Source organism: Talpa occidentalis, unplaced genomic scaffold (assembly GCF_014898055.3).
Source record: "Talpa occidentalis isolate TD23 unplaced genomic scaffold, MPIMG_talOcc4v2.1 talOcc4.13, whole genome shotgun sequence".
NCBI lineage: Eukaryota > Metazoa > Chordata > Mammalia > Eulipotyphla > Talpidae > Talpa > Talpa occidentalis.
The window spans coordinates 9381550-9406127 of NW_023601322.1; the positions used below are offsets into that span (position 1 = coordinate 9381550).

At 33.6% G+C, this 24578-nt stretch overlaps 2 protein-coding genes across 5 annotated transcripts in view; one reads left to right on the top strand and one right to left on the bottom strand.

Moving 5' to 3' along the window:
* RELCH (RAB11 binding and LisH domain, coiled-coil and HEAT repeat containing) overlaps positions 1-24578 on the bottom strand; it is an 87705-nt gene that overhangs the window by 40502 nt on the left and 22625 nt on the right. For all 4 annotated transcript variants that reach the window (XM_037508443.2, XM_037508444.2, XM_037508442.2 and 1 more), the window contains exons 6-13: positions 23253-23456; positions 23054-23145; positions 22154-22444; positions 19589-19664; positions 18556-18651; positions 10561-10673; positions 6080-6170; positions 3118-3189 (exon numbers count right to left, since the gene is read on the bottom strand). In XM_037508443.2, the coding sequence (XP_037364340.1) occupies positions 3118-3189; positions 6080-6170; positions 10561-10673; positions 18556-18651; positions 19589-19664; positions 22154-22444; positions 23054-23145; positions 23253-23456 (1035 nt within the window). The remainder of the gene's footprint in view (positions 1-3117; positions 3190-6079; positions 6171-10560; positions 10674-18555; positions 18652-19588; positions 19665-22153; positions 22445-23053; positions 23146-23252; positions 23457-24578) is intronic.
* Positions 8936-9310, top strand: LOC119242999 (cytochrome c oxidase subunit 7B, mitochondrial-like). Its single transcript, XM_037508446.2, has one exon. It carries the CDS (start codon positions 8953-8955, stop codon positions 9241-9243), a length of 291 nt encoding a protein of 96 aa, XP_037364343.1. The 5' UTR covers positions 8936-8952; the 3' UTR covers positions 9244-9310.

A 24578-nucleotide genomic window follows, 5' to 3' on the forward strand; every position in this document is an offset into this window, starting at 1 on the left:
ACTACAGAGGTAAATAAGCATTAGCTGGGTTTTTGCTTCACATTGACCTGGCGATTAATTTTGTTAGACCACAGAGACCCCACAGGACATCCAAAAGTCATTATCCACTTAAGCACTTGAGATTTTGCTGCTATCGGTTATAAAGCAAGTGTAGAACCATGAAGAAAATTTTAAGCCTACTGTTAATATTGCTTAGCGTTCTCATATCAGGAGCAGCAGGGAATATCTTATCCTTTCTGAGCACATGGTATTCCTCTCTGTATTTGAACAATAAATAGTGGGATACTCAAATTTAGTTATATGTGTGCATATATATATTTTTTTATGATTTAGCATTACGATTAAGATACTAGTTTTAAGAGAGGAAAACATTAAAAAATATTTCATAATGCCTAGTTCCTGGGTAAATAAGAACTCCATGCACTGTTGATAGTATAAACTCTGTTACCTTTGTTGGAGACAATTAAACAGTGTCAAAAATAAAAAATTCAACAAATGATGAATGAAGCAAAATGCAGAGGTATTAACAATATGAGAATTTTTAAAAAAGATTTATTTATTTATGCATACAAAAACTGGGGCACAGGCCAGAGGAGCAGGGGGTGAGAGGATTCACCAGAGACAGCGGGGAACAGAACAGGCAGATCTACTGAAATACACTGCTGAGGGGAGCAGTGGGCAAGGCAGGAGAGGTCTACTGCACCGTGTGGGCAGCTCCCTGGCCGGCTGGGGATGAAACTCCTGTTGAAGTGGCTGCTGATAGCTTCTTAGTGCTGTGCTTAACCCCTTGCGCCACCAGGGAGGCCCAACAGTATGAGAAATTTAAAAAATGCAGATAGTCACAGATGCTCAGAGTTTGTCAGCAGTGTTTACTGTCAGGAATATAGAACATTATATATAGTATGATTAATTCTGGGTAAAAAAAAAAATTTAAAGGATATAAAAATGTAAGTGGGTATATATATATTTTAATTTTTCTGCATTAATTAAAAACTATTAAAAGTAAATAGATATCCTTACAGAGAATGCCTAGGGGCCAGGGAAGGTATATCTTTGGTTTTCATTTTATTCGTTTTTGTATTATTGAAATATTAAAAAAATTTTAAGTAGTAGGAGACTATAGACTATCTAAATGCAACTTAGTAAGTAGCTCATGCAATGATGTAGAATTCTATTATGTATCCTTTTTAAAGAACAATCTTACCAAAATAACCCTGTTAGTAAAGTCAGCAAATTTTATGTGAAGGGCCAGGTAGTATACACTCTTGGTTTGGGGGGGGGTCATAAGGTCTCTGCTATTGGAGAGCAAAAGCAGACACAGACAATATACAAGCAATATATTTGTTTCCCATAAACTTATTTATCGAAACTGTGGACTAGATTTGGTCTCCAGGCTGAAGTTTGTTAAGCTCTGCTTTAAATGATGGTTTTCAATTAAAATAACTGTGATGTTAACCGCATTCTCTGTACTCCTTCTAAGCTTTGGACCTATAGGAAGTCACCTAGAAGGATGAGGTAGTCCAATGTTCTCAGTTTCTTTGGTGGCAAGATTTTTTAAGTTGTTTGAAAATGAATGAGCCCCACAAATAAGTTTTGTTTTGGATGGATAAAATCTATTAACATTAATTACATTAGAAATTAAACCTGAAAAAATTTTAAACATTTATCAATTCAGTTAAAAACAATAAACTGATTAAATGTTATCATGAATAACATTTTAATGAAAACAACTATAATACAAAAAATTTGCAAGAAGAATGGCAGTTTTACATTTTGTTGTAAATCTCTAATGTCTGGTTTAAAAGACAGGTAAAATCTTTGCGCTGTTCTGCATTCAAGTTGTTGTGAAAATGCTGCTTTGGCTGAAGTATTTAAAGAAAATATGGTCTCACACAGACAATAATTGGAAAAGGAAGGAGCATTTTAAAGCCTTTTCTGATAAGAATAGATACTTTACTTTGGAAAAGTAAGAAGTGGTAGCTTCTTAAGGGTTAGTTAAAATTTGGAACCTGGAACTATGATATGGTTTATTGATAATAAACCTTTAAAACACTGATAGATTAATTGCACTGGTCTAGCTTGGATTTTGCCTAACTTTTTACCCACACATGATTTTGAATATTATGCATTGGTCATTTGGGAAACATTGGACCACAGGATTAAACAGATATTCTTTAACACTAATACATTTTATTATAATGTCAAAAAAATCACATTTGTTAGTATTGCCACTAGTCTCATCAGATAGGTATTTACATACCTAGAAGCTATCAACTCTAGGTAGTAGACACAAGTTTCCCAAAATTCTAGCTCTTACTGAAAAGCTCCAATTTTATCATTAGCAATAAATGTTGTCTACTTGTTTTCGCTGAAGGGACAGGCTTATTTCACTCATTTTTATGAAAATGTCTGCCAGATACCCAAATGTGAATAACTATAGCTTGTCTGTCAGTGGTTGGCCAAGTGAAATCAGTGTCCCATGAAAAAAAAAGCTGCCAGTTCAGCTGACAACTCAAACTTTTTGAAGTGCTTTCCTCCAAGAGTTATCAGCATCATATGAATATTTTTCATGTTAGCAAACAGAAGAGTAAAAAGATGTACACTCAGTGGTCAAAAGTTATAATTTTACTGGTTTATCAAGCCTGTATTCCAGTCAAACTGGCTTTTTCTGCAATCATAATCAGTCTATCTGGGTGTCACTGCCTTGTTACTAATGCACTGGCGTTGTGTACTACAACTTTTCCAACAACACTGTAAATGTCAGCAGAAAGAAAAAGACAAAAAATGTTTTAATATTATTGTGAAAATAATGTTCCCCTCAAAGACCTCTGACAGGATCTCCTGCAACTCCCATAGTCCTCAGATCACACTTTGAGAACTATTGATACAGTCTGATAATATATTTATACTCATGTAAACACAACAGTTAATGAACCTATGTGCCTGCAATGCTGTAATGTATCAATGTGAGCCTTTTCTTTTTGGCTTATCATTGTTTTGTTGTTAGGACAGCATGCCCTAAGAGAATCTGGATTCAAAGGTTTAAGAAATTCAAAAAAGGGTTTGCTGTTATTTTAAAAGAAAAAAAAAAAATTAAGGAAAAATGACAATTCTTACAGGAAGGAAAGGTGCCAACGCGCCACAGGATTCTGCCACAAGCAGTCGTCTTTCTGGGTATTTGTGATTAATCTGGAGTAAAACATAAAGAAATCAGGCATAAACAATACTGCCCTCCCTTCCTTCAGCACAGAATTATTTTTCACCACAATCCTGTTAAGAACACAATAAAGCTGCTTCCTTTTCCATTCTGGGAAACCCTGCGTGGCTACACCTGGATCAGAAAGGAATCAGGCTGAGACTAAAAAAAAAAATGAGGTCACAGGGGTTATCTGTTAAAGAAAAAAGGATAAAGCGAAGACAAAAATTTGGCAAGGTGTCTAGAAATTGTGGGTTTGCCAAAACTAGGCTTTCTTTAGGAAGTTAGGAGGAAGTTGGGATCCTTCCCTACTAACATCAATATACTTTAAAATTTGGAAACCCAGATTCTGTATACTACAGATAGATATGGTCCATAACATGTTCCAGGAATGAGCCATCAGTCCTCTTTTTTTACCTAAGGGAATAGGAAGTAAGTTAATTAATAACTAACCAGACTCCTAGACTAGTGACATCATTTTGTTTTTAAACATCTTCAATCCATTCCTGTTTGCATATTCGAGATGTTTGGATTTTACTATTGTGATGACTACACTGAACCATAACAAAAATAACAAAACAAAACAAAAAATGACACATACTGGGTTTTGTTCCCATATGTCTTCTTCATAGAATATAAATCTTTCTTTGACTGGAAAAGAAGTATATCTGTTCTCATATTCCCATATGAAAAGGTGACATAATTCATTAATGTATTGGATGCCTAAAATTAAGAAAAGAAATTATATAGTAATCTACTGGGCAACAAACTGGAGGTAGGTGGCTAAAAGATCCCCTAAATCCATGTATATTAAGGTTACAGAAGAAGTGGTAGTAGAGATGTTCACACTGACATCTCTGAATTAAATTTAATCCAGAAATATTAGCTTCAAAGCAGAATGGTTTGAATGTCAAAATACGTATGCATAAACTTTAATTTGCTTTTCTTCAGCTTAGCTCAGTAAGTCTCAAAATTAAATGTCCAACAAAAATCAATTGTACATCTGAAATATATTAGCAATAAAAAACCCCCAAAATTAAGAAAACATTTCTATTTACAATAATATCAAAAAGAATAAAATACTAAGGAATAAATTAAACAAAAAAACTACAAATATATTCTGAAAGCTATGAAACACTGTTGAAAGAAGTTTTAAGAATGTAAATAATGGAAAGACATTCTACACTACTGGATTACAAAGTTTAGTATTGTTAGGACGGCAAATTCATCTAAAGATTTAACTCAATCTTTAAGAAAATTCCAGCTGACTTCTTTAAAGAAATTGACAACTGATGCTAAAATTCATATGGCAATGAATTCATAAGGAAATAAGGGGCCTAGAGTAGCCAAAACAAGCTTGAAATATCAAACCATGTGTGAGGGTAAGGTTTCTTTTTCGGATGATAAAATTGTTGTAAAATTGATTGTGGTAATGACTACGCAACTCTGAAGATACTAAAAACCCATGAGGGTAAACTATTTTTTTTTTTAAAGATTTATTTATTTTTATACAAGAGCTGGGTATAGGCCAGAGGCGTGGGAGGGTGAGAGGATTCACCAGAGACTGAGTGGGGAACAGTAACAGGCAGATTGACTGAAACACACTGCTGAGGGGAGCAGCAGGTGAGACAGGAGAGGTCTGCTGCGCCATGTGGGAATCTCCCTGGCTGGCTGGGAATCGAACTCGCACTGCAAAGACTGCGGAGATTCACAGTGCTGCGCTCAACCCGCTGCGTCACTGGGGAGGGCCGGTAAACTGTATGTTATCTCAAAAAGGCTTAAAAACACCCACAAAATGTTGAAGAAATGATTAAAAATTTAATGTACATATGAATCGCTGTACCTTCAAAGCTTTGTATGTTGTTTCCAAGTTAATTTGACTTTCAATGTCACCCTAAATTAGTATGCACTATAATTTATAGAGGACATCAGGGACTGTCAGAGGTAATTATGACTAATGATGTTCAATTCATATATTGAATCTAAATATGACTCCAAATTTTAGAGACAGAAATGAATATTCAAAGAAATTGGGAACAGAATTCTAAAGGCCACATACTTTAGTGATACTCCAATATTTTCCCTTAAGAATAATTGGTATTTATCTTCATAAAAAAGAAATCCATCTTTTTAAGATGGAAAAATAAGCAGCTTAATGACCAAAATATCAAGTCTAGAAAAGTCAATGATTCTGAGTATTACAGAGGAGTAGGTATTAAAATCCAACAAAAGTATTGTTAGTAAATAGTGAGTTGAACTATAAATACAAAACCCTCTTATATCAAGGCTTATATTTACTTTCTGCCTGTGTTTTTAATACACACAAGTATAAATATAAGCAAGATATATTTCTATCACACACACCCTTCTTGCTCTTCCTTGAACTCATCAAGCAGACAAACAACTCAGGGCTTTCGTATTTTTAGCAGCTCACTTTATTCAGATTCTGTCTAAACATTTTTTCTTCAGATTCCTCCTCTGACTGTCCTTCATAAAATATCTTTTCCCATCATTCTCGAACTCCTTATCCTGCTATTTTTCTTCATATTATATATCACTATAAGATAATATATCATATCATTTTCTTTCTTCTAATCTCTCTATTAGGATGTCTCTGCCTTTCACATTGAGTCACTATCCCTAGTGACTACACTAGTACTAAGCACTGGAACTTGTGTTTTGAAGTAACTGTTAAAAAAGTAAGTAAAAACAAAGCATCCAGAGCAGTTCTTCAGCACTATTAATGACTGTGCTTGGCTACAAAAACAGCACCATAATTTATATTCCAAGATTTCCTAATGGCATTCAAAAAAGGAAACACGAACATAAATTAATATATGAGAATATAATAGCTAGAGGGAAAAACCCAACACAGTTACTTACCTGTTCCCAACACTGTGGTAAAAGTTCGGCTTCTACACGAGTTGGTCCAACATGACGTGCAAATGCCACACAGCCTGTTAGTATCATTTGCCTGGAAAGAATACACATAAGTACAAAATGCATTTGCATTCCAAAGCACAATTATGAATAAGGATGAGAGTCAGCACATCAAGCACATTTTTGTACGATTAGACTTTTCCAACAATGGACCAGACTGCCTCCAAGAAAGTGAGTTCATTAAGATTGGTTCCTCCAGAAGTAGCAATACCATTTGTGAGAGATGTGAAAGGATCCTTAAATGTGAAAGAATCTCATAATTTCAGTGCTTTAGCTTCTTTTGAACTTCAGTTTCTAGCCACTAAAACAATCATTGATTTCTCTCCCCCCCCCCCGCCCCGTATCACTGTAATTAAAAACTGTCACATTATAGTGAAATGATATTTCTTAAATTAAAATTTTGGTACTACACCCAAGATCACTATGGTAGGAAACTCCCTACATGGCTCCATAATGTCCCTCTCCCAATATTCACACTCTTGCTGCAATCCCATCTCTCTTGAGAGTAGACTAACGACTTGCTTCTAATAGACAAAATAATGGGGAGAATGATGGGATATCACATCTGAGGTCAGATTACAAAGGTCTGTGATATCCATTTGTGGGACTCTCTCGCCTGCCTTCTCAGCTGGCATGCTTTGAAGGATGCTGCCGTGTTCAAGGGGCTTGCAGGGCAAGGAACTAAAGGCAGCCTCTGGCCAAAAGTCAGCAAGGAAAAGAAGCTCTTGGTCCAAAAACCCAAGAAACTGAATTCTGCCGGTGACCAACCCTGTGAGTGAACTGACAAGCAAATCCTTCCTCAGTTGAGGCCGGAGAATAATATAGCCCCAGTCAAGAACTACATGACAGAGAGCCTTCTAAGACGCCCAAAGCAGAGGACACAGATTAACATAGCCACATAATAGTCTGATTAAAATGTGGCATTTTAAACTGCTTTCTCGTGGGGTGATTTGACACAGAATTGTAACTAACTAACTAATAACTTCACTTAACAGATTTGAAACTTAATGAAGTTTAAAATTAAATTTTTCATTCTTCAGAACAAAATTCCATTTAAAATTACAGTACAGAACTGTTTTTCCACGTTTGATTACCTAACATTTCAAAAGAGTGAAACCTGATGAGGAAAAAGTATGCTTTCAAATAGAAGTCTGAAAGCAGACAGCTTCAAGGAAAATCAAATTAGAATGTTAAATTCTGATTAGTAATAAAATCAGCATTTTAAGTCCAAGGTCTACTCAATATTATCAATTTAATTTCAATTGCAAATGAACCTTAAATTTCTATTTAGCCAAATTAACTATAACTGTTCTCTCAGGTAGAGGACAATAACAAGAAGCACCTAGACAACAATTAGGGAACTGTTGGGCCAGTGTATGTTTACTACACACTGCTGTTTCTTCTGACCACAGCCATGTGAAATTTTCTCTCTGATTCCCCTTTATATTTACATAATTTTCTTCTAGGCCTCTGTAGGGTTAGGTAAAAGTATCAGTCTTTTCTGCCCTCCCGCCATTAGGATAGATGAGGGAACCCTGTGGTCCTGAATGCATGCCTGATGGTGGGCACCTGCAGTGAGTTCACCTGGGCTGAGAGACTGAGTTCATAAGGGTGGCATCATGGGGACGCCAGCAGAAGCCAAGAACGAATGGAAACGAGAGAAGAGAAGCAGAGAGAACACCAGAGAACCCAGATAGAGTGAGGATTTGCTGGGTGCTGGGAGGACTGCCAGCCTCCCGGCCCCCCAGCACCCCTGCCTGCCATATGCCTGGTAATTCTAAATAAAAGATCTTCAAAAGCCACTGAGGACCCTGACTCCTCCTTTACCCCGTCTGCTGGATCAGAAAACCTCCTCAGTGGTCCTTTCTGCCCCTACAGCCTCTCTCTCTGCCTTCCCTGTTTTATCTATTTTTCTTCTACTTTAGGAAGGTAAATGAAATGAATATAAGGAAATGGACTCCCAGTTTACAGACAGCACTTCAACTGTTCACTCCCCAAGGAAAATTCCCTAATATCTGATAATTGTTTCCCCCCACAAGTGTTCTTAAAATAATGAGAAGGCATAAACATAGATTCCTTAAGTGTCTAAGAACTGTAATACACAAACTTTGGTGAAATGTTACCATTTCCAACACTTGTAACAAATATACACTTATATATGATCTTCCTGTGACATTTACTATCACTATACTAAAGACATGTGAACTTGTTGAAAAAATGTTAGGCCCTTCAAAACAAACTTACCAGACTTACACTGGAAACAGACTCTTGCACCGTAAAAATCAATATTGTTCCTATATGGAATATGGAATCACAGGACTGGGGCTGTTTGACCACTATTTGACATAGGTAGCAACATGGTGTCATTTATAGTTGCTGGCAAAGAGCTAGCAAAAGGCACATTTATTAAGCATAAAATTAAGTTTTCATTAGGATACAGTCAAAGAAGTCAGAAATTCATTATGGAAAAATAACTGATTCTAAATAAAAATTTTTCTTTTACAATTTATTGCCCACATTATATACAGCTAATCAATTGATTGGTCTATTTTAATAAATAATTGCACTTCTGTGAGGTGAGAGATTTAAATATGGAGATGAGTTGCTTAGATCGTGAAAGGGCACACCTTTAAATAAGGCTAAGGGGTACTTCTGGCCACCAGGGGGCATCTATTAGCTTTAAACAGGCTATAACTACAGGATTGTCTTGCCAATTTAATAATGCAATAAATGGGTTTTTCAGCGCTCTTTGCAAGGGTACTAGACGTGTAGTTGTGCCAGCCGCTGCAGTTGCTACAATTCTCTTCAACTTCAAGATGTTTCCCTTGGCCCAAAACGCACTAAGTCATCTCCAAGTTCGAAACATTCAGCAAATGATGGCAAGACAGAGCCACCAGAAACGGACACCTGATTTCCACGACAAATATGGTAATGCAGTATTAGCTAGTGGAGCTGCTTTTTGTGTTGCTGTGTGGACATATACAGCAACACAAATTGGAGTAGAATGGAACCTGTCCCCTGTTGGCAGAGTCACCCCCAAAGGAATGGAGAGATTAGTAATCATCCCAGCCGGTGTAACACTAAATTGTTTCAAAATCAGCTTATAATTGATGCCAAGTAAAAACACTGTATCCATTAAAATATGGCATTACTAAGGAAATAAAGTACATTTGAAACTTTAAAAAAATAAATAAATAAAAATGCAATAAATGACAATGTAATAAATGGCATTACACCAAGATAAGGAGTAATATTCTTTAAAAATAAAATAAAATATTAATTTTTCTGTATAGCACCATCAAATTATCTTAGAAAAATTTCAGTTTGCAATAAACGGTACGAATACAATGATTTAATTTTCTATATTTCTATTTGACTAGCATTTGAGGACTGCTGGTATAGATTGGTCAGATGTATTTTGGAAAGAGCAGGAGGAAATATATACTTGGAGTTTTAAAGCCCACATATAATTTTATTTTATAGTTGAGAGATTCCTTGTATTTTAAATTTTTAACTTAATTTGCCTTATGGTTCATTTTTATTTATGATCTTCCAACATCCTCAGGAAAGGTAAAAATTTTAACAGTCAGTAAAACAAGTACTGATTATACAAACTTACATAGTCATAAAGTACAATTCTTTCGTTTTGCAAAAGTATTAAGCAAAAAAATTCTTCCACTGAAAAAGAAAATTATACCATGAAAAAACATTTAAAGTGCCTAATTTGATCTGACTGGTGCTTAATCTGCTTACCCACATCCCAGGATGCTTTGTCGACATTCACACTTTTGTAGTTCTTACTTAGTATAATATAGGGGCTTCTCTCTGAGGCAGACATCTATCATTGTTGTTTCATCAAAACTCATCCTCTTTTCTTCTACAAAGTCACCATGATGTGTGACCCTCTCTACCTTACCATCCTCAGATGCAACTAATTTCTCCAAGCAGGTGTGCCTGGTTATGAGCATTGGCCTCAGGCCTAATTGAAACAAAATTCTATCTCTCCAGCCACACAGCAATTAGCATACAGATAGACCAATCATGCAGAAATTCATATATTAAATATTTTATTTCCTATAAAACATAACCAGTAAGAGGCTGTGATATATTTAGTTCATCTGGGGGAAAAAAGAGGGAATATTTAAAGGTTCTTAGAAGAAAAATGTGAAAGATAAAGGCAGAGGATTATTTGAATTAGAAGGCTAAAGGTAACAATATAAAAGGGTGCAAATTCAACACTAGTAGCTAAAATAGGAATGAAAACATTGCAGAGCATTGTAAATGAAGTTAGTGTTTCCTCTGCTTATTAAAACAGGTATTGAGGAAGAAAGAGGCCTTCAGATAAAGATGTTAATCCAGATGCCATATTAGTCCAATTAATAAATCAACTATATATTAATTTTCTAAGAAGTGGTTATACGTACCTTTGCTCATCATCTGGCCTCTTGATCAAATTGAAAAGTATGTGGAGAAGTTGATCTCTCTCTTTAGGCTCAGGATGTAGGCAAGCTGTACACAATATGAGGGGGATCAACTCCTAAGAAAATATGAAGGTGGAAAAATTCAAAGTAAAAATACATAGCAAAATATTCTGTTTTTCCCCAAGAGTATTTTAGATAGACATTTAAACTGAGATAAACTCCAATATAAAAAAAGTAAATTTTAGCTTTGCAAGGTTGATAATTCAAGAGAAAATACTGAACCATATTTATGTGTTGATTGTGCAAAAAGTGTAAATCAAAGTAATAAATAAAGTAACTTAAGATTCAACTAACCTTGCCTTCTTATCAGTACTTCTGAAGGGCCTGCTAGTTTTTACACTAAATAGCAATCCATCTTACTGTAAGTTAATAAAGTAATTTTAATTTTGAAAGTGTTTTTAAAACAAAAGCTGCAGAAGTTAACTCTAGAAGGAAAAAGACAATTCTCTCCACTTCCACAGATACAACGATCTTTCTTAAGATTAAATATAATTTATAACAGTGTACCCTTAGCATGTGACCCAGGAGTTAACACAAAAGAAGACCCGTTCCAAGGAGTGAATGCTCTAAGTACAGAGGCCTACCAATAGAAATATTTTCTGTTCAAATGGAATCTTTTGTTTGTTATATATTTAACATGCAAAGGTAAATTCAGTATTTTGTAGGAAATGAACACACGAAAGTTTATTTCTTCTAATTAAAGTTGGAGCATTTTTTAATTAAACTATGACAACAGTCTAAGATACACTAAAAAGATTGTCATTTTGGCATATATTTTCAAATCTAATGAACAGAAGTTCAACAGTCATAAAATATTTTGAGAAATCTTCTAAGTTATAAGAACAATTTTAAAAAATATTTTGTGGGTATTCTTTATATTTATAGGTAATTGAAAGAAATCACTGTGATGTAATAAGAAGGTATGCTTACTCACTCCCATTTCTATTTCCATATACCTCCCTACCCACAATAAGTGTTGTAACAGATATAAAATGGAAACTGATCACCAAATAATAATACTGCATGATACCCTGAAGAAGAATTTACATTGTACAAGTATTCTTCCATTTTGAAACAGATGATATGATTTTTTGGAGTTGAGACTGAAATTAAAAGGCATGATTAGTAGTCTTTTTCCATTGTTTCTAATACCTTTACATTATTTTAAAATTATAATTACCAGGTATAAATCTTAAACAGGAAGTAGAAAGATAAAGCTGAGAAGAGCTAAGAATCAATTTGAGAAGTACAAGTGAATTTATTCTGTTATCTTTTTTTCATGGGTACCTTTGTAGATTTGGGCTTACTGAATAACAGAAAAACAAAAGAAATTTAAAAATTAAGGAAATAATTTTGCACTGGGAATAGAAAACAGTGCGTATGGATTATATACTGTTATGTAATGCTTTCACCTGAGGTTTAATGTGATGCTTAATGGTTTAGTCTTGACTTTGTAGGAGAAAATATACTACCTTTTATAAAATAGTGGAGTAGGAAACTATTAATAGCAAGGATTATCCTAATCCTTAGAGGATTCCATGTAGGCTGCTAAAGTTAATGGCACTAAATGAGGACTAAGACATTGTCTCATCAGCATATCCACTGAGAATGGAAATCTTAAGACAAAAAAGTAGTTATTCTAGAAGACACAAACAAAAGGAGAAAATATTTTAATGCTTGAAAATCAAGAAAGGTCCTAAGTATTTTATTTGTATCTTTACCTCATGTCAAATCACTCTGGGTCTTCTTACTAACCCTTTTTCCTGCTATTTCTCCTAATGTCTATCTATATATACTTTACATTATCTTAATCCATTCTCTTCCTATTATATTACTCTTGAAAAATAAAGTTATGAAACGTAGATAAGATATTTGCTATAATTGCAAATATACTTTTTAAAAGAGTATGATATTTAGCTTCTTTATCCCAGAAACAAGCATATCAAAATAATTCCTACTTATTCTTTGTGCCTTATACTTTTTCTTTCTCCTTTTTTGTAATCACGAGGTTTAGTAATTCTTAATCACAGAGGAAGTTTATGCCATACTTTAATAAAGAGAATCTCTTAGTTGGAATAAGGGCAAATAAAACATACAGGAATTAGAAGTAGTACAGAAATAAAAATACTTCACATACCTTCTGCAATTTCCTCATCTATTGCTAATTTTGTTAAATTTTCTTTCTGAGATCAAAGCCTCAAAAAGGCCTCTCAACACCACACATATCAAAGCACTTCCAGCAACACAGCAGCCATTACCAATTGCTCCAAATTGACACAGCGGAGGAAACCATTTTTCAGTCCTTGTCCCCTTCAATTCTAAAATTCTTCAATTTTGGGCTTGAAATATAAAACTGATGCCCTATTGATCATTACAGAGGAAATCAGTATAGAAATCCAATTGCAGGGATTTTATTACCATGATAATAAAATATTTTAGAATTCATTAATCTAAAAAGTTTAGTAATTTCCACTTCACTCAAGTAAATGACTTTTGTGAAGACTATTTTGAATTGTACAATTTTAATAACAAAGCTAGTTCTCTTTATATAAAGGATCTTCCACCCCTCAATCTTAGATGACAGTGGAATTTTGTAAAAAATTAAATAGGAAAATGCTTTCAGTTTTCCTTCAGTTCTACGAGTAAAACAAAATAATTTCTAGCAATAATCAAGAAATTGATAAAACAAGAAATACTTTAGATTTCATTAGATTTTTACATGAGTTCATGAATATTTTTACTCATTTTTTTTTCACTCATAACAAATTTCTGAAGTCCCTACTAGGTAGTGTCTATTTTCCCAAAAACATATCATTTGAGGATTAAAATCTTAAAAAAAAACCAAACAGCCAAGAATAAGATTAGTGTGTATATAGACTGTAAAAATAGAAAAAACAAAAACATCTAAAAGAATCTAAAACAATAAAAGTTGATTTGATATAAGTGGGAGAAAGGGAAGAGAAATGAAGCAGGAAATGAGAAAAGAAATTTTTTAACATTAAAAAATGCATGGAAATATTGATAATGGCTGCAAGATCTGAAAGTTATCTAAAACAGAAAAGGAAGCATCATATTTAGATCAGATGCCAAGGCATAAATGTTCAAATACAAGAAGCAAAATTCTATATTTCTAGAAGGCAATACATTAATCTCATAAATTAAGAGTTCACTGCTTGCCTTTGTTGTTTCACTGACATTATAAAACCTGTCAGGATGCTAGATAGCAACATGAAAAGAAAAAAATAAAGAACACCAAAGACTTATATAAAGAAAAAATATGATTACTCACCTCTGGAAAAGTCCTACATTTTAGGGGTTGCTAAAACATCTACACCTAGAATTATTAAGAGAGTAGTCTTCCTTATTCCTGGGGAATATATTCTAAGAACACCAGTTCATGCCTACTATTGTAGATACTACTGAACCCTATTTACACTTATATTATTTTTTTTTCCTATACAAACACATCTATGAGGGCCTCCCTAGTAGCCTATGGATAAGTCTCAGTGCTATCACCTCTAGGGCCTGAGTTCAAACCCCAGCCAAGGAGCTAACCCACGTATGGCAGAGCAGACCTCTCCTGTCTCATTCACTGCTCCCCTTAGCCTTGTATTTCAGTAGATCTGCCTGTTCTGCTCCCCACTCTGTCTCTGGTGACTCCTCTCACACCCCTATCCTGGCTATATTCCAGTTCTACGCAAAAATAAAGATTGAAAAACAAAACAAAAAGCACACCTAGGATAAAGTATATTTTAAACTAGGTAAAAGAGCAGATTAACAACTATTACTATTAATAAATAGAACAATATAATAAAAACCTTATGAATATATCTCTGAAGATATTATTGTACATATTATTTTCAGACTGTACTCTACCAAAGATGAATGAAACTGAGGAGTGAAAAACAACAGATTAGTGGGGACTACTATATGTATAATTCCTGGGGTTCAACATTTAGGAAGCCTAAGTGAAATATTTAAAAGACTTTAAAACTCCAATAAGGCCAAAGAGTATGTGATTCACTCCCAAAATTAAAACACATGCACACTCACACACAGACAAAATAAAGATAGGCCGAGCTTATCTAATTCACTCTACTCTGTAGTTTACTTATTCACTATATTACTGTATCAATCTCAGTTATTATTATTGGGAGCTATTATTATTATTTATAAGTCAAAAAATTTGCCACTGAAGCAATCACAAATGGTGATATAAAAAAAGCAAAATTTTGTTTCATAGAAATGAACAGGTCTACTTCCAAAAATTTATGGAATTGGTTCTTATATTTGCCTTTTTTAAAAAAAAAAAAAGCTTTAATGTATCATAATTTTTGTATGTATCATACAATTTTATCCAATATGTATCCAATGCATCATAAAATTTATCTACTTCATGTACATTCAGATTTTCATATATTTAATTTTGATGTAATATTTAAAAATGCCTTCAGAAGTAATTCTTTATGAAATTTTATTTTTTAATTACAGAATTCCCCCTTCAAATGCATTTAAAGATTCTGAAAAATCAACTTCTCTAGCCTATTTACTAATTACATGTATCAAATAACAAAGATATTCATTTCACAATTAGGTGTGATAGATTCAAGTTCTTCAATCAGCCCACTAAAATGTAGGTGCAGAACATGTACTTAAGCCGCATAAAGAAAATTAGTTAATCATTTTAAGTTTTTCTCCAAAAATGAATAGTCAAGGAAAGAAGTCTTTATAAATACAAGTGCCCACATAAAAAAAGTAACAAGGTCCCAAATCAACAACCTTGCTCAAAACCATAAGGAACTAGAAAAAGAGCAAACCCAACCCAATATCAGCAGAGGAAATAATAAAAATTAGAGCAATGAAGAGAAATGAAATATCAATTAGAAAAACAATAGAGAACAACAAAATCAAAACAATCAACATGAAAGGCAAAAAAACAAACCTCCATTTTTCTATTTCTACATGCTGAAAATGCATTTGAGAAAACTCAATAGTCTTTCATGATAACACTAAGCAAACTAGGAATATGGGAAAACTTCCTTGATATTATAAGTGCATTCTGGTTTCCTAAATGTATCATACACAATGATGAAAGAATGAAAACTGTCACCCTAAGATCAGGAACAAGACAAGGATATCTGCTTTCTCAAAACATTACTATTCAACATTTTACTGGATATTCTAGCTAGAGCAATTAAGCAAGAGGAATAAATAAAAGCCATCTAATAAATCCACAAAAAATTTACTAATACTAATACATTAATACTAATACTAATAGTAGAGTAATCAAAATAGTGTGGTACAGGAATAAAGACAGGCATAAAAACCAATGGAACAGAATTAAGAGTCCAGAAATAAATCCAACAGATATTGCCAAGTGTTTTTCGACGAAAGTCTTTCAATGTGGAAACAACTTCTCTTCAACATACGGTGTTGGGACAACTGGATAACCTCATGAAAGAATAAGGCTGGACCTATGCTTCACTCCACATCTCAAAATAGATCAATTACCTAAATGTAAGTTAGAGCTATAAAACTATTAGAAAGAACCATAGGGGTAAGTCTTCCTGAATTCAATTTGGTGATGGTCCTTAGATTTGACACTACAGAACAAGCACCATCAAAATATAGATAAACCACACTTCATAAAAATAATAAACATCTGTCCACCAAAAGATATTGTCAAGAACGTATAAAGACAACCTGCAAGCTGGGAGAAAATACTTCTAAATCATATATGCGATAAGGGGTTAATATTCAGAATTTTAAGAACTCTTACAACTCAAAAACAAACAGTTCAAATAAAAAATGGGCAAAGGACTTAAAAGAATACACTAAAAGTTATTCAGATCTGCTGCATGTAGGGTTGTGGGTCACTGATAGGAGGTTTTGTTGTCATGTATCTTTATTTATAAAGATGAAAAATATATAAATATATTTATATATTTAAAAAATGTTACACCATATGAATATATTCATTAATCAAAACCTTAAATGCTATTTCTAATATTGTATTTATTTAGTCAGCTAGGATATATCTGATTGGAGAATATGTAAAACTTAAGAAATAAGAAAAAAAAGAAGATATTAATTTTCAATAACAAGACCTTTTAAAAATATAAATTTAAGGAACTAAGGTGAAATATTAAATAAAAGCAATTCAGTATCAAAGGATGAAATGAACAAAAATTTTTGTTGCTTTATGTCCTGAGATTGCTTTCAAATCAAACCAAGATTAATTATTAATTATTTACCAATTTAATCTGAGGGAATACAAATTTGGTATATAATTAATTACACATTAGGTATACATATTTAAATAAACAAAGATAAGTGATAAATTCTTGATGAAATTTTAAGTAAACATTTTTTAAACATAAAAAAAATTAAAATCAGGCAGAAAGGTAAACACCAAAAAGGAAATAATGTATGTGGTATGCCTGTATGTATGTATACACATGAATGTGTGTGTGTGTGTATATATATATATATACACACACACATATATTTAAATATATATAATGTATCTGATTATTGATGATGCAAATTTATAAATGTCATGCAGTACAATCAGTACAATCAGATTTTAGAAGTAGTGACTTCGATGATAAAAAAAAGGGGAAATAAAAGAAAAAAAGCTTAAACTGTATTTCACAATAATTAGGTTTCTGTGATATTTTAAAGATTACATTAAGGAAAAATAGTTAAAGGGATGCAAACATTAATGCACTGCATGGATTATGTTACAAGCTGAAAAAGGAAAGAAGCGCAAACATTCTCCCAGGGAGAACTGCACAACAATCTGAAATTAGACACTGATCCTTCAAGACAGAGAAAAATTTCTATACTTATTAGTATATCACAACAATTTTTAAATATTAGACAAAATAAAACATCAGTAAGTCATTTTTATCTTTTTTAATTAGAAAATAGTTAAAGGAATATTTTTAAAGTTCTTCAGATAGGTTTTCTTGAAGATCAGTACAAATTTCTTGTGCTAATGGATAAGGATAAGCTTTATGTGGGTTTTGCCAATGCATTGTGTACCTGTCATACTGTAGGTCCCATTAATTATGATTGAAATCAGTGGTAAATATTACAACGATAACAGAAGAAACTTACATTAAACATTCTAAAATACTCTTACCCCATTTTTTAATAAAAAGTTTTGGGAACTGGAAATTGACTTCAGAAATTGAGTAATTCAAATAAAACAACTAACTAAATTTGCTTTCTTTATTTGCAAGTAAATCACCTGTGATAAGTTAAATGAGATTTACAAATAATTTTTCTTTAATCTTTTATTAGGTAAATATAATTCTACATGAAACTTTCCATAGCATTCATGGCTCATAACAGACTGTGTATAGTAAATTTTTGCTACTTTTGAAAATAACAGGTTAGCTACAGGAAAACAAAAACGGCAATTTCAAAAGTTATTTTAGTCAATATTATCAATTCTATCATCACAAGACAAGTATAGTTATTGCCAAACAAATATAATAAAACTAACATTTATAATAAGTAACTACAAGTACATTAGTCCCTGTTAATTTTCAATAGGAAGAGTGTCCATTTCTATAGACATACCAAGCATATCATATCAAGAGCAGAGATAAAATAAATTAGTTAACTGCAATGTAAAAAAAAAGGACAGTGTTTATGGCACATAATGGACCTACAGTAATAGTTAGTGTTGCAGAAGCTAATGATGCTTTAAGCAAAACTGGAAAACACGAATACCATGCAGTTTTACTGAACTCACCTGACAGAGGTGTAAAACCATTCTCTAGGAGCAGAGATGCATGCACAAAAGTAAGAATATGATTGCAAGTAATAGACTTTAACAAAACAAAAACATATACTAAACTTTCAAATGACAAAAAAAAGGACAACATGATGAGATTACTGCGATGAAAATATTTTTATGTGTCTCACCTCTCTCTTTGCCAACAGCACATTAGGAACAATGTGTGGGAGGCAGCGCCCCAGCATTAACATAACGCTCTTCTCACTGTCTGCAATCCGAGACACCTAGAAAACCAGAACATTCAAGAAGACAAAGGTGGAGAACTTCTCTGCATGATGGTACTTCAAATTCAAGTGTTAGATTCTGCTACCTCTGCTCTACATACATCCAAAATTATAATCTGATGATGACTGCAGGAAGGCCCATTAGGCTTTAAGTTCTGTGAACAAGCAGAGATATCACTGGACTGGGGCACTCCAATGGCTTATCTTTTGTCTTTGAAAAGATGTCCACAAAGCTATGATTTTTGGCTAAGGTAGTAGACTGTAGAGTGAAGCTATAGGCAAGGGGAGGCCCCAACAGGCTCACCCGTTCTTTCACTGAGGATTGCCAGAACTGCATGCCAACCACCCACTAGCTCTTTCGTATTCCCAGTGACACTACAGGAAAGAAACCAATGATAGGCCAAGTGGACTCAACCACAAAAGAGAAAGGGAGGCATGAATATAAAGGTAAGAGGAAAAAATATATATCCTCTCCTGAAGAGCCCGCAACAATAACAAAGCACTTGAAGAAAACTAATCTGAGCGCTGATAACATGGCAAAGACAACTACTCCCTATGAAATTATAATGAGTAATCTAAAAATAAGAGTATAAGCAATATTACTTAAATTACTTAAATAATACTTAAATTATAAATTTCATTATAAATTAAATCAGAATTATACCAAAATGAAATATACACCATTTCAGTAGAAATAACAAATAAAAATAGACTACAAAATGTCACTTATTATTAAAAAATACCTTTAATCCAAAAACATAATCAATTGCCTTCCTTCAATATTTAGAATACTAACAGGAATTATTTTTCTTAGAGTATTATTTTAAATAATAGATCTGTATTAGAAACAGTCTTATCACACTTGTTTTTGGATGAGCTACTAAGAATAAAAATGGAATGTTTTAAGAAAGCTTTAAGTATATTTGACATAAATTACCTCTGATCCCAAACGACTATCCGCTGACATTCGACAAAAAGAGAGTAGAGCTTGGTGGAAAGCTGGAGACAATTTCCTAGAAGAAAATATTGGATGAAAAGGGGACAATACCAAAGGAGATACAACTTAAGGAGAAAGTAAGCTGCAGTCCGTTCCTGTATGAATGCTACCATAAGCCATAACTATGTGCTCAATCTAAAGAAAAGAGCCAATAATACAAAGTTACGTAGAAAGGGTTATTCAGTATACACAACAAAGTGGCAAGGCACTCAGTATTGTGGAAACAGAGTACCAGAGCTGAGTCTGTTTGCTCATGTATAGTCATCCTCTCACATTCTTTCAGTGGAGGGAGCCAAAATCCAGTTTATCTAAGCTAGGAGCTGCCAAGCAGTCTTTATCATTCCCTTTCTTTTAATCCTAAATCCAAGCAATCTTTTTTTTTTTTTTTTTCCCTGGGACCCTTGCCGGTGGCTGAGGATCGAACTGGCACTGCAGAGGCTGCGGGCAGCCTCGCAACACAGCGCTCAACCGCTGCGCCACCAAGGGAGGCCCAATCCAAGCAATCTTTAACCTTCTAACTATGTTGTAAATCTCTTCATTTCTTTCCAATCCAAGGCAGGCCTCAATTATTTCTTTCTTGGATTTTCCCAACAGATAACCCATTAGTCTCCTCCTCCAGTCTTGCTACCCTACAACTATCTCTACCCTAGAGGTCTTTTTCCAAAACTTAGATATCATCATGTCCCAACTCGCTAAAAGTGAGCTAACATGGTGTATATGACTGTGCTTAATTTTCCAACTTTATCTCCTATCAGTCTTCTCACTTGTGTTCTTTGTTTAAACCTTACCGAATACTTGGCTTCCCAAATGCACCGTATTCTTTGTGCACATGCTAGTCACATTTAGTAGCAACATTTTCTCTTACAGCTTCACCTGGTTGACTCCTACCTAGTGGTCAGGTATCAGGAGAGATGACATTTCTCTCATAAATCCTTTCTTGCTCTGATGACTAGGTTAGGTGTTCTGAGTGTGTTCCCATCACAAGCTGAACTTTTACATCACTAAATTTCAGTGATTGTCGGTATCTCTCAAACTCTAAGATATGTGACTTAAGGACTTAACATGTGTTTTGCTTACCATTATATTCTCTGAACACTGGCTGGCACATAGTTAAGAGGTAAAATATTTTCTCAACAAATCTAACCATCAACTATCTCCAAAGTGAGGCTCTGGAATATCCAGAGAGACATAAGAAAGTACTCCTAAACATTAAAGACCTACTGCAAATGCAGTGATTGTTGAATATCCTAACACAGACACTTATATCTTATCCATAATAGAATAAATGCACCTTGATGACTGAGCCATGTCTACCTCAAATCTTTCACCTACAAAATAGCTAAAGAAAAAATATACCTCTAGTAGGATACAAAAGTTGTGGCTCATGAGTTGAAAGCTTTCTTCTCACTAATTATGAGTACTGATAAGTCAAAAACAAATTTAATTATGCTTTTCCATTATGTCCCAACACTTGATGTAATTATCCTCTGTTTAATAGGAGGAAGCATGACTTTGTGGCTGAGAATATACCATAGGGTATTTGTGAGGATTAAAAAGGTCAGTATACACAAAACATTTAGAAGGACCTGACATATGCAAAAAATTCAGTAAGTAAAATTTTCTTAAAATTATTATTGACATTATAATCTAAAATTTTTTAAGTTATATTTTGTCTCCTCCACTGGAAAGCATGATCAAAAAGGGTACAGGCCATGTTTTGTCATCTCAATTCAATCACTGCAACCTAGTAAGATTTTTAAAAAATGACTTCAGAATAATGATAACAATATTAATAATGGAAGCAGACACAGGAAAAAGCATTAGCAGCAAAAACTATTCCTCTCTTTAATATAGGTAACTGCAATACTGAAATCATCTTCCAAGTCTCATAAGGAAAGACTAGAGACAAAGTAAAAGCGCTGGGTAAAAGTCTTGGCAACACATACACATTAGGTGAGGGTTTAAATAACTTAGCTCAGACAGAACCTACCCATGTATGTTTTATTCCTCTTTAATATAATTTAACTTAATGATGTTTTTGGTTTGAGGTATTTGTTATGTAAGTTCATGCCAAAATAAAAATCCATACATTTGATCTATAAAAGCTGTTCTAGGGGCCTCCCCTGGTGGCGCAGGCAGTTGAGCGCTGCGCTGTGAAGCAGTCCGCAGCCTCTGCAGCTACGGGCTCCACTCCCGCTGGCCAGGGAGAAACTCACATGGCGCAGCAGACCTCTCCTGTCTTGCCCGCTGCTCCCATCAGCAACGTATTTCAGTCCATCTGCCTGTTCTGTTCCCTGCTCTGTCTCTGGTGAATCCTCTCACCCTCCCATGCATCTGGCCTGTACCCAGTGCTTGTATAAATAAATAAATAAATCTAAAAAAAATTAAAAAAAAAAAAAAGATTGTTTTTTAAAAAAAAGCAGTTCTAATTAGAACTGAAGCTCTTTGAGTTTGACAATGTACTAAATGCAGAAAATACATTTTAAATACAGGATGCATACTAACCTATTGGGCTTGTCAAAATGGACTGTACTTTTAGTTGGTGGAGAAGAAGGCGCGCCTTCTCTTTCTCTCCTGGGGAAGGAATTTGGGAAGTTGTCTTTAGAAATAGTGGAATCAACTTCATCTGATTTTGAAAGATGGATATCCTCGTTTTTTCCCTTTTCTAAACTATTTATAGCTGGATTCTGTCTAGTGTCTTCAGAGTCTTTGTGAAGAGATTGATCCACAGAAGGCTGAACAGAGTCACAAACTACTGGATTGGCAAAGTGTTCATTTTTTAGGAAGTCCATTTCACTGTAGAAAGAAAGAAATTATCAGAGAACTACAAATTTTTAAACCTTGGCAAAATCATAACAGGCTTGTTATTTTAAAAGTACAACATATTAATAGAAGATGTTATGGCGACTGACTAAACCTTTTTTGTAGCATATATACTGATGCTTCATATACCAAAAAATGTATCTATAAACTCTTACCAATGAAGCATAAAAATGGCCTGAAAAATTGTTTTGAGTTAGCACTTAACTTTCTTTTCCTCATTTCTGAAATGGAGAGAATTCCATTGAACCCACAGGATTATTATAGCAGTTAAATGAAATAATGTATTGAAAATATGCACAACATTAATGTGAAACAGTTTTTTTATTGATACTGACATGACTTAGCAAAGTAAAAAAAAAATCTTATTTCTTGCTTCCAAGCATAAATAATTAAGATCACTACACTGATTTAATTACTTTTTTGGAAGGAAAAAAAGACATTAAATATATAAAGCAATTATAATTCCTTTAGAAATGTGAAAAATTATGTCTTACAACTGAAATGTTATTTTGTATGTTTATATAATCTGCCAAATTCTTTAAAAACTTTGAAGTTTTACAGAAATGATCATTACGTACTTACCTTTCAAGTCTTCTGATTTGCTCCATCAAAGACCATTTCTCAGTATTTAATAAACTAATTTTATCTTCTAATTTCTGTACTAGTAAGGAGTTCTAAAATAAAAATGGGAGAAAAATAGAAACTCAGGATCTCATAGCAAGCTTTTACAAAGTTTAAATAATTTCTGTGGCCTTAACCAGTTAATTAGAATATATCTTACCTCTATAGTCTGAGGAGTTTCAAGGGTTGGAGGAAGGTTGCCTACAGTTGGTGTAAGAGCCTCTAATTCATCTTCTTCTACTCCACTGGCCACATCTACAAGATCTTTGCCAGTAACTTGATGATTTCCAAAATCTCGGTAGAGTTGCAGTAAGTCTGGAGGTTTTGGAATGTTTAATCCTACATCATCCCATAGTTCAAAATCCTTAAAAATAAAAAACAATAATATAAAAAAGACCATAAGACAATTTATCCTCCATTTTTGAGGTTCTTTTTCTTATTGCATACATATCTTTAAAATGCAACAATAACAATTTTATCATAATGTCAGTGTGTATGTTTCAAGTGAGTAAATATGATTTTTCAACTTAGTTTACATGTTCTACTTTCCAATATTATTCCTATAAGTTTCCTGATATTCTAGGTAGTAATAAATGCCTTTAAGGCTATAGAACAGAAAGTAAAATAGGGTAAAATATCTTAAATTTTGGCCAGAGGCTGAACCTGAGACAAGTTAAGGGCTTTAGGTGGCACTGTTTTTAGGCAGATCAGTAGAAATTAGCACTGAATTTTATTTTAATGATGAAAGAACAGATTACTGATCATCTCTTTCACTTCCTTTATAGAAGAAAACAGGCGAAACACTCCATGACACTGGCTTCAAAGATATCTTTGTAGATTTGTCTCCAACAGCAAGAGAAACAACAAAAAATATAAATACTTGGGCATTACATCAAACTAAAAAGTTTCTGCACAGTGAAAGAAACTACCAAAAAACCAAAAAGATAACCTACTGAATGGGAGAGATAGATGCACACCATACATCTGACAAGGGGCTGATGTCAAAGATCTACAAAGAACTTACATAACTTAACTCTTTACAAATAACCCAATCAAAAATGGGCAAAAAAACTAACCACGCACGTCTCCAAAGAAGACACACAGATGCCAACAGACACATGAAAAAATGCTCATCATCACTTACTGTCAGGGAAATGCAAATCAAAACCACAGTTAGTTGCCACTTTATATCTAAACAATGGCCCACATCAAAAACACCAGAAACAATAAGTGTTGGAGAGCATGTAGAGAAAAAGTAACCTTCACATAGTATTTGGTGAAAATGTAGACTAATCAAGTCCCTATGGAAAACTGTATGAAGAAATATTAAATACAGGATTAAATATTAAATATTAAATACCATCTGATCCAGCAACTTCTCTCCTAGTTATATATACCCAAAGAATGCAAAAACACTACTTTGAAGGGATGTATACACTCCCGTGTTCTTATAGAATTTTACTGTATGTATAACTTAAAAAAAATA

What these genes read in the sequence shown, in the direction of transcription:
- LOC119242999 (XM_037508446.2), top strand. Translation starts at nt 8,953, where the DNA reads ATGTTTCCCTTGGCCCAAAACGCACTAAGTCATCTCCAAGTTCGAAAC.